At 42.6% G+C, this 18,937-nt stretch overlaps 1 protein-coding gene across 4 annotated transcripts in view; it reads right to left on the bottom strand.

Annotated features, from left to right (window-relative positions):
* The window catches only part of KCNK2 (potassium two pore domain channel subfamily K member 2), a 243,837-nt gene that overhangs the window by 156,262 nt on the left and 68,638 nt on the right, over positions 1-18,937 (bottom strand). For 2 of the 4 annotated variants that reach the window (XM_022593281.2, XM_089909739.1), the window contains exons 1-2: positions 17,044-17,202; positions 13,837-14,147 (exon numbers count right to left, since the gene is read on the bottom strand). In XM_022593281.2, coding sequence (XP_022448989.1) covers positions 13,837-14,147; positions 17,044-17,092 — 360 coding nt within the window. In that variant the 5' untranslated portion in view covers positions 17,093-17,202. The other 2 variants (XM_089909759.1, XM_089909755.1) reach the window with 2 other exon arrangements.

Below are 18,937 nucleotides of genomic sequence, written 5' to 3'. Positions count from 1 at the left end.
TCAGCTTCAGAACACTCAGCCATCTCCCCTCTCCCTTATATCTTCCCCAAAAGTACACACATTTCCAGGATCATCGCCCTTGAGCACGTTTTCCTGAAGGGCTCCTATCCTACTAGCCCAAACACTGTTTGTCCCCCCTTATTTAAAATTCTTCACAAAATCAACTTTCATTAAAATTTCTCCAACTAATCTTTCTAAGTCGCCACCTTATTTGCCTAGCGCAATTACGATATAATTATGTTTGCTTCTTTCTAAACTTTCTATTTGTCAATTTCCATTGCATGTAAAACCTAGACCACTAATGAAGACCTATGAGGCTTTGGCCTATTTCCCTCAACTCATGAATGATGGGCCAACCACACTGGTGTTTGCACAGGCCCTCGGACACACCAAGAATGCTCCCACCTTTGCATTTGCTGCCTACTCCTCCTCAAACGCTTCCTCCCAAGATCTCTACATGACTGACTCCCTCATTCAAACCTCATCCCAAGGTCACCAGCTCAGAGAAAACACAGCCCTTCTAGAGGAGCCCTGCTCCCATCATTCCATCTCACTGGGTCATTCTTTAGTCTTCAGAACATTTGTACTTCCTGAAATTATCTTGTTCAGCTACTTCTTAGTTTATTTTTTAGTCACTTCCCACTAGGATAGAAGCTTCATGAGAACAGGACTCTGTCAGTATAGTTCTATGTTGATGACTCCCCTTGCTTAAAACTACACCTCTTGGGGTTCCCTGGTGGCGCAGTGGTTGAGAGTCCGCCTGCCGATGCAGGGGACACGAGTTTGTGCCCCGGTCCAGGAAGATCCCACATGCTGCGGAGCAGCTGGGCCCGTGAGCCATGGCCGCTGAGCCTGCGCGTCCGGAGCCTGTGCTCCACAACGGGAGAGGCCACAACAGTGAGAGGCCCGCGTACCGCAAAAAAAAAAAAAAAAACTACACCTCTTAAAAAACATTACATGCAGAATGAATAAATGAATGAATGTGCATTTTAACTACCTCTTCCTTTAGATGAGTAAGTCTGACCTCAGGTCTGTCTAATAGCTGATATGCTACCTGAATGTGATAGATGAATGCAAAAATGCTTCTGAGTGAGGATGCAGAAAGAGAACTCAGGATGTCCAGTGTGTGTCCAAATGCCCAAAAAAATTCAGATTCACAAAACTATGCTGCAAATCAATTTTGTTTTCCTGTACGAGTGATAAGTTAATTTGACTTATCAAAATGTAATTTTGTCTTATAAAATTCTATTTAATAAAAACTGGGAATAAATCATTTGATGATTTGTTCATGGACTAGGACAAGTGGAAAACAGCAGCAGCCTGCCTACCTCCTGAGAAGCAAGAGAAAAACGGGGGTTCAAAGAAACCCTCACTAACCCCTCCCTCATGCAACAGGAACTTCAGAACTGCACCCAGCAACATTTAAATTTCCTTACAGACTGGTAGCTAATTAACATTGTAAATTCTACTTTACCAGAAAAAAGCACAAGCACTAGAGCGAGCTTTAAAGTCAAAGCTAAGAAGACCTCTGCCATATTCACTAGCTTCTTCTTTGCTCAACAAACACCTGGGACCCCATCATCTGAGATGCTGCTATGTGAAAATATGCTGCCCACTAAAGAACATAATTTGTATGCATCTCCGTGGCTATTTTAAGGAAAATAAGACCTTTCCTTTACTTCCCCTGCAAAATAAAAGATAAGAATCCTAAATCCATCTAATAAGGATGTTTCTCCTTTCTAGTCCATTTGGGCTTGCCTTACTTGGAAATGTTAGTGAATCCTGACCACACTATCACTCTGTTGGAAACACACAGCACCACAGACCCATGGGGTGGTGACTTGGGTTAACACAAAGCCTCCCTAAGGACTCCCCTTCGAATATGGAGGAGAAGTGAGGTAACTCTGCTCTCGGGGTTAACACCAAAACGTCTAAATGGACACAAACCAGTGTCTCTTCACCCATAAATCTCAGAATCTGCTTCCCTGGTACCATTAGTTTCACTCTTGTGCTGATCGCACGTATGTCCAAGGAGAGTGGAGTTCATTTGATTGTACCTGTCACTTAAATCAAATGTTTTCAAATCACCCTCTATAGTATATGAATAACAGTGATAGGAAAGGAGAACTTTTCATTTGCCCAAAAGGAACATGTCCTGTTTTAGCAATTACGAGTTTCTGATGACTCCCCATACTCCTCTAAGTGAGCTTTAGCAAAATAAGAAGAGATGCATAACTGTAGAAAAGGGACTTTACAACAGCCAAGAAACTATTTTGGGACCCTAAAAATGGAAAATTTAAGAATTAAAGATTCTTTTTCCTGAAATATGCATCACTGCAACCCATTTAACAGTGTCTACTGAGATTCTTCTCCCTTTTCACAGTACTCACATCCATTGCATTACTTATTTCTGAAAGCTCCCTGAAATGCTACATCACCAGAGAACGCATTTTACTTCTATAAGCCTCTGGTAAATTTTGATTCCTTAGGTACCCCTGAAAAAATACATACTTTTAACAGTCTGCAAATATTGGCACTTTCACTTAACATTACTATAAACGGAGGACTAATTACAGACGAATTGGAGCTCTCTCACTTATACGTAACAGTAAGTTCTAAATAAACTGGAGTTTTCTGAGAAAAATTAAAAGCAAAACAGAGTGAAAGCACATGAAGAATATTTCTGAACACATATGCAAGTTAACTAATCACAGGGTAAAAATAAAGCACTACTGCGTAGAGAAAGTATGCTTCGCCAGTCCAAAAGCTATTATAAGGGAGTACGTAAGGACATAGAGAAAAATTAATTAGCAAAATGTAAGCAGTCATAAAAAGAAAACTATGTACTAAAGACAGAATAAATGTTCTTTGTAAAAATGGGAAAATTTTAAAAAATGGGTATGTTTGGTTACAGGTCTAAAAGAAAAGGTTTTAATAGTTTAAAAAATGTAGGTATAATAAACATATATTTGAAGGGATAAATGTAAATCTAAGTATCTGTTCTGCAGTTTTAACTTTACACTAAAAAGGGAAATATCAAAGTGTGGAAATACTACCATGATCTGTGAAATGCCTGATGTTCAATTAAATTTTTAAAATCTCACATGCCTGGGTAAAGAGGCACACAAATGAGAACTGAGGCTCATCTTTGTCAAGTGAAAACTAATGGATTTGGGAGAAAATAACCCAGGCTACCCTCTTCAAAGAGTGTTTTCAGTAGCCTAGAAGAAGCCTCAAGTCACTGCAATTCTTTGCCTGAGGACATAATTCAACAACAACAAATACAAAACACTAGGCATCATCAGAGTGGTAACAGAAATAAAACGGGGAGAGGGGGGAAGGACAAGGAAAGAATTAAAACAGAAAGCCACTCTTGTGCTACATTATGATTCCTCCTCTTCTGGAATACTGCCTACAGCTCTAATTGACACTTCTCAAAATGTTAACTGAGCAGAAAGCAGTTCAAAAAAAGGATAAGTAAAATAATCAAGAAGACACTGTAAGTGCTAAGGAAGAGATGAAGATACAAGACTACCAGAAAGGCAAAGACCCAAGACACACAATATCACGGATTACAAAAGCATACAGAGGTGAGGAAGAATGAATTCTACATGCAGTAGGGGATGAAGATAAAAAAGACAGTGTCCCTCTCCGTAGACGGGAATTTCATGACTTTGTTTGCTAAATTTGCTAAGCAAATGGCTTAAAACTTAAAGGATGTAATTTTATAAAAGAGCAAAGAAAAACTTTATTGAGTAGAATGTAAGATGCTTATCTCAAGAGAAGGTACAAGGTGAAATGTGGTTATATTCAAACAGTTTAGATAAATTAAGCTTATGAATATTAGATCCATGACAGATTTTTCATAATGTCATGAGGCACTGGGTAAAGTTGTCCTTTTTAAGGGAACTGAGGCACTGTTTTTATATGTTCCTTAGATAGTTAAGAGTAAGAAATACTAAGCTAGATGAACTACTATTCTTGATTCAGCCAAGATATTCAAATGTTCATAAAAATGAAAGGCAGGGAAATAGCTGAAAAAGTTAGAAAACACCATCTCATTCCCTTACTGAAAAGGATATTACCTAACCTATGTGAATACTTAATAAATAACAAAATAGGAGGATCCCAATAGCACGACTGAAATGAAAACATTTCAGGATGTAGCAGTTCTACTACTACAAGATCTACAAGTAGATGAGTACTTCTCCTCTTTTGCAATGCCACAGCTTCTATTCTTCTATACTCTTCAATACTCCATACTTGAACTCTTCAATACTCCATACTTGAACTCTTCAGTCAATACTTCGGTTTCCTCTATTCATCACTTATTAAGAGAATGAATCTTTTCGACCAAAGGACCATAAGGGAATCTAAATCCCCCACCACAAGGGATGTGGGGAGTGCTAGTACTCTGTGTCAGGTCCTCTATGTCAAAACCCTTCAGACAATAGCTAACATGAAGACTTGGAATATTCCTGAATCATACCCTACACAATGGTGAACAAAAGATGGAGATGGCAAAATGGCATGCATATGTGATCCCATGTGTGAACAATTCTGTACACACATGGGACATACGCATATATGTGTGTATACACCAACACACACACACACACCCTTCAGTCTATTCCATTTGTGTATAATGCCTAAAGAGAGGTCTTGGCCAACTCTGGAAGGAAGGATTTCAGATGTTACTTTCTTCTTGATACCTTCTGGTATCACCTGGATTTTGTACAAGATACGATTAATACTTTGTGAACGTTAGAAACAAAGAAAGGAGTAAAAGTGCTATAATCCTATAGATAGAATGTTAACTTAGTGTGTTCTTATAACTATTTCCCTCTGCTCTTCCTCTTTCCACTCCTGTCCACCTCTTCCATTCAGGTAAGAATCCTCCAGCTTTAAATCACCTTCCCTGACCTCACCTGCTCAGGCTTTCCTCACCTGCTCAGGCTTCAGCATGACTAATGCCCAACCACACACGTTTCTGCATAATATTTTAGTTGCTCACTGTGGCCTTATAATTGTACTCTCATTCTCCACAAGTATATATCTTGCCTTCACATTTACAGACCTGCTGCTGATCTTTGCTTCTACGGCATGGATGTGTCAGCACGCTGGTACAGCGTGGATGTGCCAGATGCACCAGCAACTTAAAATAAAGAAAGTGTACCCTAGGTGCACAAGTCAGAAATCTGATTTAGTTTGTGGGGTTAGATAAAAGGGAATCCCGGGGAGAAAATGCAACAAAATAATGTCACTCCTAAAAAGGCCTTTTGGAACAATGGAAACGAGCTATAGAGGCACCTGGATGACAGCTCTGCAACTCTAATGCTCGTTGTGCCACTTTCAGCATCTCAAGCCAAAAAAGGCTGAGTGACCTGGGGTTAAACATTCTGTGCTCAGTTCCCTTATCTACAAAAGGGGGATGATGAAGAATAAACTCTCTGTTTCCTGACCAAACAAAATACAATACACATATAAGTACTTTTTAAAGAGATATAGCCTTGAACTAAATATTTATTGGGTATTTACTATCACTAGACATTGTGGTACACACATTCCTGCGTAAGTATCTAAGCAAAAGGCCCTGGAGATGGAGTCACAAGGAAGAATCTAATCAAGGTACCATTTTGTCTCTTTCTGAACTGCAAGGCACCTAATCTGTCTGTGCCTCAGTTTCCTCACTTTGCAAATGTGAATTAATATATACATGTCAGGGGATGTGTGAATTAAATAATATACCTTAACATGCAAAACGGTATTCAAATATATGATAAAATGAAAATATGGAATGTACAACTCTAAGAATTTTAGAGCCACCATCATAATTGCTATGGACAGATCTGTAATAGTCAAACTTCACTCTAATACTATCTGACTGAGCTTTACATTTAAGTCATGTTTTAAGTTTAGACCAAAGAAATTGTCAGCCAAAAAATATTTTTAAATGTATTACAGTGTATATGCAGAATAATTTTGCTCACTCTGCAATAACCATTCCAGCTATCAAAGTGTCCTAGCCATTATTTTAAAATAATATTCCTTTTTAATCATATCAGTTTGGGTGATATTTTATTGATATATAATATTCATATAGCACTTTACTATTTTTTTTACCAATATTAACTAGTTAAGTTTCATATATCCTTTGGAGATAAAATCATTTTCTGACAACTACTTTTATGTTTTATAATAAAAACCTAAGTATAATTAGAAAACAGTGAATGAAACTATCTCAATTGTTACTGGATGTACTTACACATGGAAAAAGTGTTTCCCTTTTCATTCTTTCACTCTGAAAGTCAAGACAGCATGAAAATAGGGGCTGGGATGGGAGGCAAACATAAGTTATCCTACTAAGAAAGTAGCAAATGGGAGAGTCCCAGGAAAACTGGAAACTGACAAGGTTTTCTTTAAGACTTCTGTATCCCCCTTGATACCTAACTCCCTCTTCTAACTATGAAAACAGCACTCTTGAGAAATCCTCACCCTTGAAGCCCAGTCCTTTAAGTGACTCCTAGATAATCTGCTAAAATAATCCAAGCTACTAGAAGTTTACACATTACACCATCTAAAAATGCTTTTTCCAGAGATTAACCCAAAGGACGTAAAGTATTTTATGGGATGTTTAAATATTTTTCAGGCAATTTTTTTGTTAGAATCGGGTTCCTAAAGTCTAAATTCATCCAAAATATTGAACAGGAAAAGTAAAATCACTGATAAGAAAAGACAGCCCTTTTAGATGCTTTCTGGACAACATGATTTTGTGTCCATAAATAAAATGATCAAAGATGAACATACGCTTTCCAAAAGTGAAGCCAAATATTTAATATACCTCGATGCTTGTACAAACTAGAATAACAGCCACCAAACCATTGTATACAGAATCAGATAGTACCACTCACCACCATATACAATCAGTTCTAAGCACGCTTTTCAAATGCTAAACCATCCCATTTGCCATTAAGAGAGCCATAATCCAAAACATAATTGGGCTCCCCTATTCAAACACTTTCAGTGGCTCCCATGCCTAGAGACATACTTTTTAAATGTTTCTTTTAAAGGGTTCCTACAGGCAAAGAAAAAAGAAACCTTAAGAGGTCTGGGGGCATAGAGTGATACAGCTTGCTAAAACAAGAGGAACATCCTTGAAATCTTAGGTTGTAAATCAGTCATTCACACAGACTTTGGATCTGTTCCTCAGCAACCGCTACATGTTGAAGTGCTCCTGGGGTCATACTAGAATCTCTGCTCATCTCAACCTGCACTCATTCTCCAGGTGATTTCATCCATCGTCTTGACTTTAAATGCTTTCTGTATAATGATGACTTCCAAAAGTATGTATTGGGCTTCCCTGGTGGCGCAGTGGTTGGGAGTCTGCCTGCCAATGCAGGGGACGCGGGTTCGAGCCCTGGTCTGGGAAGATCCCACATTGCCTCGGAGCGGCTAGGCCCGTGAGCCATGGCCGCTGAGCCTGCGCATCTGGAGCCTGTGCTCCGCAACAAGGGAGGCTGCAACAGTGAGAGGCCAGCGCATCGCGATGAAGAGTGGCCCCCGCTCGCCGCAACTAGGGAAAGCCCCTCGCACAGAAGCGAAGACACAACACAGCCAAAAATAAATAAATAAATAAATAATGTTTTAAAATTTCAAAAAAAAAAAAAAGTATATCTTTAGCCTGACCCCTCCCCCAAAGACCAAACTCACATTTCCAGCATCCTACTCAACTTCTACCCTTGGATGTCCTCACAGGCATCACAAATTTAACTTGACTGTGCTGGCCTGGAATTGGCCTGAGCCGTTGGGCTAAAGTACCCACACAACACTGTCCCTTAGTAAAGGCAAGAGACACTCTGATCAAGAGTATTGTTTTATAACCATGACCTGAGGGACTTCAGGGAGGTTAGCACCAGCTTGTCAGCATTATTTATGGATAACATTGTGATGGATGATTTGCACCTGGTCTCAGAGAGACTCCTGGAAAGCTCTGCCACTAAGGCTGGTTATATAGCAAGAAAATGCCTATGTGACCAGCGGGGGATCAGAAACTCCAGCCAAGACGCCATTTTGGTCTCCCTGGCCCGCAATGTTCTGTGCACACACTGGTGGTTCTTGATCCAAGAGAGGAGTATGGCCTGGCATGGCCTTACAGAGGGAGGACAAGTCCAGCTGGCTCGTGGCCCCGCCAGACCCCATGCTGCGATATGACCCTTGCCTGTGGTGCAGATCCTTATTTGGGTGCTGTTGTTGTACTGCACCATGTTCCTACGTTATACTATAGATCTGTAAGCACTGCTATGTGGGGTCCTGCGAATCTTCTTCAATAATCGAAGCCCGTCTAATGGACACGATTAGTGCCCCAAACTAAGCTCCTGACATCACCCCCAATCCAGGTCCCCCTGCACTCCTCATCTCAGAAAAATGGAAACTGTATTCTTTTAGTTTCTTAGGACAAAAATGTCGGGGTTATCTTTGACTCCTCACCTTTGCCCTGCCCATCCTGTCCGTCAGTAAGTCTCATTGGCTCTCCTTCCAAGATACATCCAGAATCTGACCATATCTCACAACTTTCTCTACAACAACCTTACTTCAAGCTCCCCTTATCCATCACCAGGATTATTACAACAGCCTCATAACTGCTCCCTCTGTTTCTGCCCACGGCCTCCTGCAGTCTATTCTGAACTCAGCAGCCAGAGTGATCCTGGTGAAACATAAGCCAGCATGGAACACTCATCTGTACTAAAAAGCCAAACTCCTGATTCTCACTTACAAGGCCCTATAGGACTTGGCCCACATTACCTGCCTGACATCATCTTCTACCACGCCCTCCCAGCATCCTTGCTGTTCCTCTGCAGGCCAGGAATGCTCTCATCTTTGGGACATGCTGGGTCCTCTGCGGAGTGTTATTCCCCAGACTGCCCCTTGGCTAATTGACTCACGCCCTTCATTTAAAAGTCACCTTATCAGTGACCTTATCTAAAATTAATCACCAAGACCATCCAACGTTTCCCACCCCTCTTCACTACTTTATATTTTTCTCCTGAGACTTATCACTAACATACTATCTTCCCCCAGTAAAATGCAAGCTCGCCAAGGGCAAGAATTTTCATGTTTTATTCTCTACTGTATTTCAGTGCCTGCGACAACGCACAGGGAATTCAACAAGAATTCAATAAATATATATGAATGAATACATGCTTATAGAATTAGTATAAAACAATGTTTTTTTTTTTTTTTTTTTAGAGTCTAGTTCATTGGCATTCTAGGAAGGCATGTAGCTCCAAGTATCCCCTGGTATACAACCAATGCCCTCAATGGCGCATCTACTCCAGCTGCAGGGGAATAGGCCTAGGGTAAAGCCCACCTCCTTCCCGTGGAATAAGAGACCTTGCTCTACTCTGTTAGACTCGCTCATGCCACTGCCCCTCACACCCAGACAATTCAGTTACGCCATGCCCTCTGCCTAGAACATCTACTGATTCCAATTTTTCCTCCAGAGAGCACTGATTCCACACTTAAAATCCAGTTTCCCTTTCACCTCCTCTTCTGTGTCTTCCCAACTCTCACTGGGTGGTTAATTTCTTCCTCAATAGCCCAGCTCCAATCTGCAAGTAGTTCTATTATAACTAAGTTTATAGCAGTCTCCTCCATTGACTCTGAAGGAGAGCATACCTTAAGAGAAGCCATGTTTTCCCCCATCAATTTACTTGGCTCAATACCCAGCACAAAGGTCAACACACTGGAAGTGCTCAATAAATGTCACTGAATGAAGCAGTAAGAACAAAATTGAGAAGAGGGAACAGTGCAGAGAATATAATCCCCTCAACTGGAAGACTCCAAAGATCTAGACCTGAGGCCACCACATGACCTTGTGAAATGTGTCAGTTTCTTCACCCAAAAAGTGGATAGAATACCTTCCCCACCTACCTCACAGGGGCGTAGAGCTCAAACGATAAAACAAAAGTCAAATCTCCCATAAGATGTTTTTATTATCAATGTATAGATCATAGATTTTTGCCCCGTTTTTTAATCTCAGAATTGACTCAGCAAACATGGAAATAACTAGATTAAAACCAGGTATATCTAATATAACCATGCCTCTACTTGTTTATGACATTCAAACAGGATAAAAGCAGGAAGTGTTGTCCAGAAAGAATATTAAAATCCAGGTTATATACTCTCCATATATATGGAGAGAGAGATATGTTATATAATGTAAATCACGATGTACAGAGGACAATAATTTGATATTTATTACACTCTCATATACGGAATATTAGGTAACTTGACAGCAAACTTTAATGTTTATTAAATTTTTTTAGAGGCAGTAAATATAGGAGCTAAAATCATAAGCTCTGGAGTCTGTCCATTTAGCTTTGAATAACAGTGCACTCTACCTTTTAGAAAATTAGCTCTTGGAAAATTAGCTCCCTCTGACTCAAAGTTTCCACCTAAGTTAAATATAGATAATAAGGCACATACCTCATAGGGTTGTTTAAGAGAATTAAAGGAGCTAATACATGGAAAGGGTTAAAATAGTGCCTCGCACACAGTAAGTGCTCATTAAAATTTGGCTATTGTTAATGGTATTCATGACTCTTGAAACTTAAAAATGTTTCCATATATTTTTCTGTACTGGCATCACACTAACAAATGTAATGGAAGTTGAAAAGTCAAAGTTTTCAAAATATTTCATCCCAGAAAAGTTCTCTTTGTCTTGATATCTCTGCCACCACCTCAATCTTGCCTTAGAGGGTCTTTGTCAAAAACAGCACTTAGGGACTTCCCTGGCGGTCCAGTGGTTAAGACTCCATGCTCCCAAAGCAGGGGGCCCGGGTTCAATCCCTGGTCAGGGAACTAGATCCCGTGTGCCGCAACTAAGAGCCCACATGCCGCAACAAAGATCCCGCGTGCCGCAACTAAGACCGGTGCAACCAAATAAATAAATAAATATTTTTAAAAAACAAACAGCACTTAGATGGAACACACACGATGCGACTCGATAGCAGAAAAGGAAGTTGCTCTCATGTGCCTTAACGCTCCATTTCCCAATCTCCCCCCCGCCCCGCACCCCGCCCACCCTGCCCCCAAGCCTAGGCTACCCTGTGATACAACCACAGCATGGAATGAGGTTACCATCACCCACCCAGAGGGGTAATTAATAACTGGAGGCCAGATTAGGTTAACTGTACCTGATGTTGGCCTTACTGCCTGGCTACCCACTTCCTCCTCTTTGCCCACTATTCACAAAAGGAATCCAGAATTCCTTCTCCACCAACACGAGGGCTGAACTTCTAACTTCTCCAACTGTTTTCCCCTCAGCACTGAAAGCCCTGGAAGAGTGGAGACTCCTAGGAATAAAGCCAGACCAAGATTCTGAAGACCTGAACTCTCATCCTAAAGATACTATCTGGGGTAAATCATTCGGTTTCTTAGCCTCCTAATCCTTAATGCTGCGATATTTCTGCCTAATATACCCGCTCATGAGGTTTTAAGGGAAGATTAAAAGGGAAAATAAACACGGGAAAAACACTTGGAAATTTATGAGAACTATACAAATGAAATGTAATTCTAATATATGATTCCTGGCTCATTTGCTTTCCTCCCTATTTAGACACTGACTTTGATCCTTGGAGCCATGCCATTATAAAGATTTCTTTTACAAGAAGAAATTATGTTCAAAGAGAAAAAAATAATTTATTAAAACCATAGGGTTATAAAGGTGAGTGATATGACAATAAATAACAGGCAAACCTCTGCGTTTAAAAACACCCAATAAGCACCAAAATCCTTAAGATGTTTTAAGAAGATGCTCAATCAGCAATGAATATTAATAAAGCTAAAATGGATTGCCTGTGTAGAGCAAAAAGAAAAATAATTAGGTCATATATTGAGCTCCGTTTGTTCATTCCAAAAACAATGTAGCATTTTTTTCCTGCCCAAGACAAACAACCTCACTTGAGAAGGTAAGTATGCAATTACCTGAATCAGATGCTTCCACCCAATTAAGAGATAAGCAGAGAAGGAAAAATAACAACAACAGCAAATAAACCTAACACGTCTTGAGTGCCTAAATGCCTTCCACGGATTATCTCTTTACTCCTTACAGCAACCTTACTTGATAGGTATTCTTCCCTCATTCTAGCTAGACCTAAAGCTTAGAGAGGAAAATTACTTGTTCAAGATGACACCTCTAGGAAAGTACTCAAATGGAATTTAAAACGTCCTATCAAATCCCACAGGTTAGGCTTTTACCACGATTCCATGCTCCCTCCACCAAAATAACATAGAGCTCTTCTTCTAAAACCCAAGGGAAGTGGGGATTCTTTAAAGACTTTTAGTACCTCTAAGGATGATGGGCACAAATCAAGAGTGAAGTGGAAGTGATCTTATGCAGGAACAGACAATGGGGTGGCTGGACTGATGATATTATTTGGCAGGTTCACTGTCAGTACTGAAAATGGCACCATCATCTACAAATAGTAGGGAATTCAGTATCTAATTATCTGAAGAACCTTTCCAAAATTTAAGTCAAATAGGTGAGATGCAGAAATGTCTGAATGTGGTAGGAGCTAAATGAGGATCAGAGAATACTAGCTTTGATAGCTTTCAATAAGACTTGAACTAGAACTTGCTTGTGTATTCTATAAATAGAGAGGGCTATGGAGGACAGAGGTAGCATTTGGGGATCCATGGCAAGAGGGACTAAAAGAGGAAAGGTCGTAGAACAAGAAACTGGATAAAAATCAATAATAATTTCTTCCCACAATCGACTATTCCAACTCACTCAAATGATGTAAAACCAAACATAAGATGAGGAAGAAACTGCTCCGTTGATGGCTCACAGATTGTTTTCAATCCCATTTGACATAAATCTGGTAAGAAAAATAGGCTCTATAGGAAAATGAATATATGTACAATTAAAATGTTTCCACCAGTCAGATCTCTCCTTGAAAGAAAATTCTAGGGCTTTCTTCTTGACGAAGATTCTTGGTTGGACCAATGATTTGTTTTAAACAAAAGAAATCTACAACAAAAATATAGCCATCTCCAAGGAGCCTAACTGAAATTTTTAAGTCATTCTGGGATTAAATTTTTTTTTAATGTTTTTCCATAAGGGTACTGTTCTGCTATTAGAGAGAACAGTATTATTCAATTAAAACTAAATTAGTTTTTATTCAAAAACTCCATTTTTCTGTGTTACTAGTAAATTGCTTTTAGCTGGGGTTTAGAGAAGCAATGATTAATCACTTCTCCCCAGACACCTAAAAAAGGCAGTTATCAGAGTTATGCTTTGGCTAGATTAAAGAAGTGAGCTATGGCTTGTTAGCCATGAGACGTATCCACCACAAACTCATCTTTTCTATCTTATAATAGCCATTGCCATGATTACCGCACTTTTCCACCTTATATTTTCCCCTCATTTGCCACAGCAAAGTTTCTCAGTCGGCAGTGGTCCTCTAACCCTGAGGGCCTCCAGCAAGGTAATCCTGTGTTCACAGAACTGTCCACTGGCAGTTCTAAGACAAGGCAAAGGAAAAGAAAGAAGGGTGACAACAGGACAGAAACAGAGAAACACAAGAGCAGAAGAGGATGAGAAGCAGCAGGGAGTGGGAGAAATAAAGAAGAAGAAAAGATGGCAGAAATAAGAAAAGAGGGAGGGAGTGCAATAAAGAGAAAAAGAAACTGTGGCCAAGAGGTCTACACTAAGGAGAAAAGTGGGAGAGGACCCCACAGGCACATAGGAGGACCTAGTACTAAGTTATTGCCTCTTATTCTTACTTGTCTTTGCCCACAGAGGAAACGGAATAACAACTCCTGGGTGCCAGTTACCTGGATGAGTTCGTCCAGCTCAGTCGAATTGACACAGGAGTGCTGGGAAATGAACGTCTGCTTCTGGATCACAATGGTGGTCCTCTGGGAAATCTCGTGAGGCTGCTCCAACGCTTTGAACACTGTGGCTCCGATGATCAGATAGAGGACGACCACCAGGAAAATCGTGGAGACCGTCTTCCATTTCATAACATTAATGGTCGTGTCAGTCTCCACCCGGGAAGCAAGCACGGTGGGTTTCGTGGAGAACGAGAGCCTCGGTTTAGAGTTCTGAGCGGCAGATTTAGGATCCAGCAAGTCAGGGGCCGCCACTGCCAACAATAGAGAATGGAGGTTAGGTTGAAGGAGGTTAGAGGGGGATGGCTCGGCTTCTTTCAAGGGTCAGCAAAGGTGGACTGAACTTGCTCTCCTGGTGGAAGCTCCAGAGCCTAAACCAGAAGTATATAAGGGTTCAAGGAAAAGGGGCTGGGTCTTAGCTCTCTGCTGCTATTGGGGTTTCCGATGGGAGGAAAAAAACAGGAAGCGGACTAAGAACCTTTAAAAAAAAAAGAATGCCTGAGGACTTCCTAATTAATTTCAAAATTTATATCTGTCCAACGTGCTAGTCAACACATTTACAGAACTCCTAAGAGTTGATGGTACTAAGCTAGATATTTGAGTGCTCATAAAGAAGGCTAATGGATTATTCCTGTTCTCAAGAACTTAACACTCTATACCACAAGCCATCAGTGTAAATATTATAATTTATTTAAAAATTCATTATAATAAAGGAATTGTAAGTGAATTTGCGATCCAAACATTGTTGCTCAAAGTAGAACGTTAGTAATTATCTGGTAAAACATGATGGCAAATAAACCACTCAGTAGCTCAATCATTTCTTTTTGCTGTCCTCCAAAGTGGGCTCATGATTAATCATTGTCTGTATTTTGTTATTCAATCTTGGACATCTTTAAAAAAAACAAAAGTATTGCTACCCATTCTGGCACACAATCATAGGTGCAGCCAAGAGATGACAAGTTCCTTCCATTTCAACAGTGAACATTATCAAGAAAAAAAATTAAAAACATTGTCTCACACCTTAGACCCTACATGCTCTGTACAGAGCTAATTGCTCCATTAGAGTGGATTTATGTATTCTCTTACAAATTCCCATATATTCTGAGGTGACTCTAAATCCATTTATTATTCATCTCAGCTGTTCAAAAATATCATTAATGGATTTCCTTTAGAAAATTCAAGAGATACTAGACTTCCACTTGCTAAGGGGAAAATAAGCCATCTACTACAGAATTGGAAAGGCAACACTGAACCAAAAGGGGTAACAGAATGGCTGAAAGATGGGAGATTTAAAAAAACTCAACCATAATAATCAATTTAACATACATAATTGTTAGAGATATAAGTAAAATTACTTTAGTGTATATAATACAGGTTTAATAAAATGATAACCTAATCTAAAAGACACTTTTAAGTAAGTATATAAGAAATAATCTATGAAATTGCACCCAAATACCCTACAGGAACCTGAAATTACTCGAAAATAAGAAGTGTCGATTTTCACATGGCTACATACCTTGCCCTCTTGACTACCACTGTGAGTTAAATGTAGGACTACCACAGCTGGAGTTCATAAAATAAATCATCTGTTGCCCATCGGAAAGAAGCTTTGCAAGCAAAGCTATGTGAAGCACCAGACCTAAGTAAGCAGTATTGTATAATGACGACAGATAACAGAGGGCTCCTCAATCAGCAAAACTCTGAATGGTTCTGACTTTGAGGAGAAGTCGGAGCTCTGATGACTTAACTGTACCCCTGTCTCCAAGCGGAGATTCCACATACCTACAGCTCATTTCAGCAATTTCCAATGGTTCAACCTGCTATAACAAGGATGTACACATTTTCCTCCTGATACAGTCAGCTGCTCCAAATAAAGCCACAAACTAGCAGACGCCTTTCACATGTGATATTCATAAAGGCAACTTCACCCAAAATCAGCACTGGATACATGTTTAATGTTTTAATTTTCTGAAACATTTTAACAGAAATGTTGATAACAGCTAAAATCACTGTCATCTGCTGTCTAGCCACTCCACCCCACCTGCAAGCTGCGTAGTGAGTCTCAGTGAAAAATAAAGGTCATAATCTAAAATTAAGCCATCTTTGGAATTAAAATAACAGAAAATCACACAGAAGCTCCATATTATCTCTCTGAAGGAAGCTTTCCAAGCGTTCTCTGTGCTCTCATATTTCTGATCTTTCACATCCCTGGTTTCTGGTCTGCGGAACTGGAAAACACCAAGACTGTTTACCTTGATGCTCCCAAATCCTACTCCTAGACTGCAGTGCTAAACTAAGGTATTATTGATATAACATGCTTTGGGGGAAAGGGGACAGGTTTTTTTTTTTTTTTTAAGATTGTGGCTGTATGTTATTAAGCTAATACATTTCCTGATGGATTTTAATTCTTTTAAGCTACTGCCTTATTTTTTAATTAGCAGAAATATATATAATACATATTTGGCGGACAGAATGGGCAGAAACTAGTGAAATACCAAAATAAAAAACAACAGCCTTTCCCCTCGGTCTAATATGGGGAACCCTCTGGGTTTCCATCTCCCCGTCGTTTGATGTATGATCATGAAGAGAAGCTCCTTAGAACAAGGAATCAAAGATTCACCCCTTCCACACACTCTCCCGGCACCATCACTACCTCCCTTCTCTGCCCCCAGCACCTCACAGAGTCCTCTTAATCCTGGTCTCCCATCCTCACCCAGGTATGTCTTCTTCGCTCCCGGCCACAACTGACGACTCAATACCAGGAGAAATGAGCTTTTTTCAGCGCGACTGCCTATACCACCACGCAACGGGCAACAAGTGTGACCAGGGTCACCATGCGTCCTGCCCGTCGGCTACTCCCAAGAGCTGACCCTCCTCCTCCTTCGGAAACTCCCCCCAAGTGTCCCAAACCCATACCCAAGGCAGATGCAAAACCCCCAGGCACCAGCGGGAGAGTGGGGAGAAGCAGCCAGGAGAGGGTCCGGGGATAGATTTGCCTCCAACCCCAGATTATGACCCAACACCTTGGACGGGAAACGAAGGTGGAAAACGTCCGCTTGCTGCCGGCGGGGCTTTTGCAGCCCTCCCCGGACTGGTTGGGGCTGAAAGCCCGCGGCGGGAGGTGGGGAAGAGGGTACCTGGGGGTCTCACCTTTTCCTGCTCTATGGCCGGGTCTCTCCCGCGAGGCGCTGGGAAGCATGAGGCATGCAGCATTCACAATGTTTTGGGGTTTTTTTGTTTTTGTTTTTGTTTTTTGGGTTTTTTTTTTTGAAAAAGACGGACTTGAAGCTTTTACAAACACGCCATTGTACTCACTTATTCAGAGACGGGCTGCGCGCTCCGAGCTGCATGGGCAGGCATTTTCCCCGGCTTTGTTTTACAAGGTGGGGAGAGCGGGGCTGGACGCGGGAGGGAGGGTGGGGGGAGCGTGAGAAGAAACGGAATCGCGGGAAGGAGGGGACACCGGCGGGCCGGGCAGAGGGCGAGGGCGAGGCCAAGTTGGGCTGGGGCGCCGCCGCCCCCGCGCGCGCCTGCGGCCGGGCCCGGGTCACCAGGAGAGCGCCGGCCACCCGGGTCCCGCGCCGGCCAGCAGCCGCCGCCGCCGCCGCGCTCTCCGCCCCGGGCTCCGCGCTGGCCGGGCCCCTGCGCTGCGCGGCGCGGGGGTGGTGGGTGCAGCCCGAGCCGCAGTGCGCCCCGGCGTCTTTGTGCGCGAGCCTCGCTCAGCCCCTCTTCGCATGTCTTTGTGCGTCTCCCAGGCAGAGCCCTCCGTGCCCCGGGGGTGGAGGTGGGGTGGAGGTGGCACGGTCTCAGCGCGCCCGGCGCCCTCCAGCCCGCAGCTCGGCCGCCCCCCGCCGCTCTCCCTTCCAGGCTCGCTCCTCTCGCCCCTCGCTAGTTCCTTTCCCTCCTTTCGGAACTCCCTCCCCTTCGCACCCCTCCCACACCCCACCCCGTCTCACCGCCTGGGCTCTCCTCGCCGCACCTCCTGCGAGCCCAACCCTCGCCTGCGTCTCCCTCGCCTCTTCCAAACTACCCCTCAAGCCGCCTCCCCGCCTGGGGGCATAGCCATTGGATTCACCTGCTGTCTCTCCTTCTTTCGGCCCCTTCCACTAACCCTGCCCCCTCCCTAGATCCTCACTCACTTTATCGGGCATAATTGGCTCCAGCCCATCTCCTTTCAAGTCGGGTCGCGGGGGTGTGGGACCGACCTTTGGGGAGCGGGTTCCTGGACCCCAGCACGTGGGCATCCTGCCCTCCCTCCGACCCCCCCCCCCGCCCCAGGGTTGTACAGAGACGTACACCTGAAACCCTTGCAGTGGAGGCGGTAATGAGGATGCTGATTTCTTCCAGTTTGCGCTTGGATAAGGGTTATCAAGTCACCACCAACCACCACCCCATCTCCAAGGGTGCTCGACCTAGGCAGCTAGCTCTGATGGGCAGAGTGTTGCACGAATGGGGAAAGCACCGGGAGCCAAGGTGAAGACATTTAGGGAGGCAAAGGAAACGGAAGAAAAATCTATTCGTTCCCAGGGCGAGACCCCTTTTGCTGGGAACAGAGGTTGCGAATGTGGTCGGTAAAGCAGCGGGGTGCGAGACCTCAGACCTCAGTCTGAACTCGGCGCTCCCCGCACACCTCCGCATCAGGATCCCAGCTTGGCAGGTACCAGACTCCGCCCAGACTAGCAGACGGCCGCGTGGGGACAGCTGAACTCCTGGCGACCCCGGTGCGGGAACCGAACCCGCAGAGGAAGGGGAGAAAGCGCACAGAGAACGGGCTGCAGCTGTAATGAGCGAGTCTTCTCACCGCACACATGATATAGTGGAACTTCAGCTGGTTTGTAAACTCTTTTCTTCCTTCCCACTTTCGCAGTGGAATCCCCTGCTGACCTCCACCCTCCCACCTCCACCGCTGTGTGAGTTTATCTTCCAGAACTGCTGCTCGGTCAGACTGGAGTATTTCCCCACTTACCAGGAGAATTCCGTAGCGAAAGCTATAGACGTGAAGGAGGTAAGGTAGAACAGAAAGACTGTCGATTGTAAAAAGAAC

The sequence above is a fragment of the Delphinapterus leucas genome, chromosome 1, assembly GCF_059928025.1.
Source record: "Delphinapterus leucas isolate spDelLeu-1000000601 "Yukka" chromosome 1, BTC_Dleu_Yukka2, whole genome shotgun sequence".
Taxonomy (NCBI): domain Eukaryota; kingdom Metazoa; phylum Chordata; class Mammalia; order Artiodactyla; family Monodontidae; genus Delphinapterus; species Delphinapterus leucas.
This window is presented reverse-complemented; position numbering and strand designations above follow the sequence as displayed.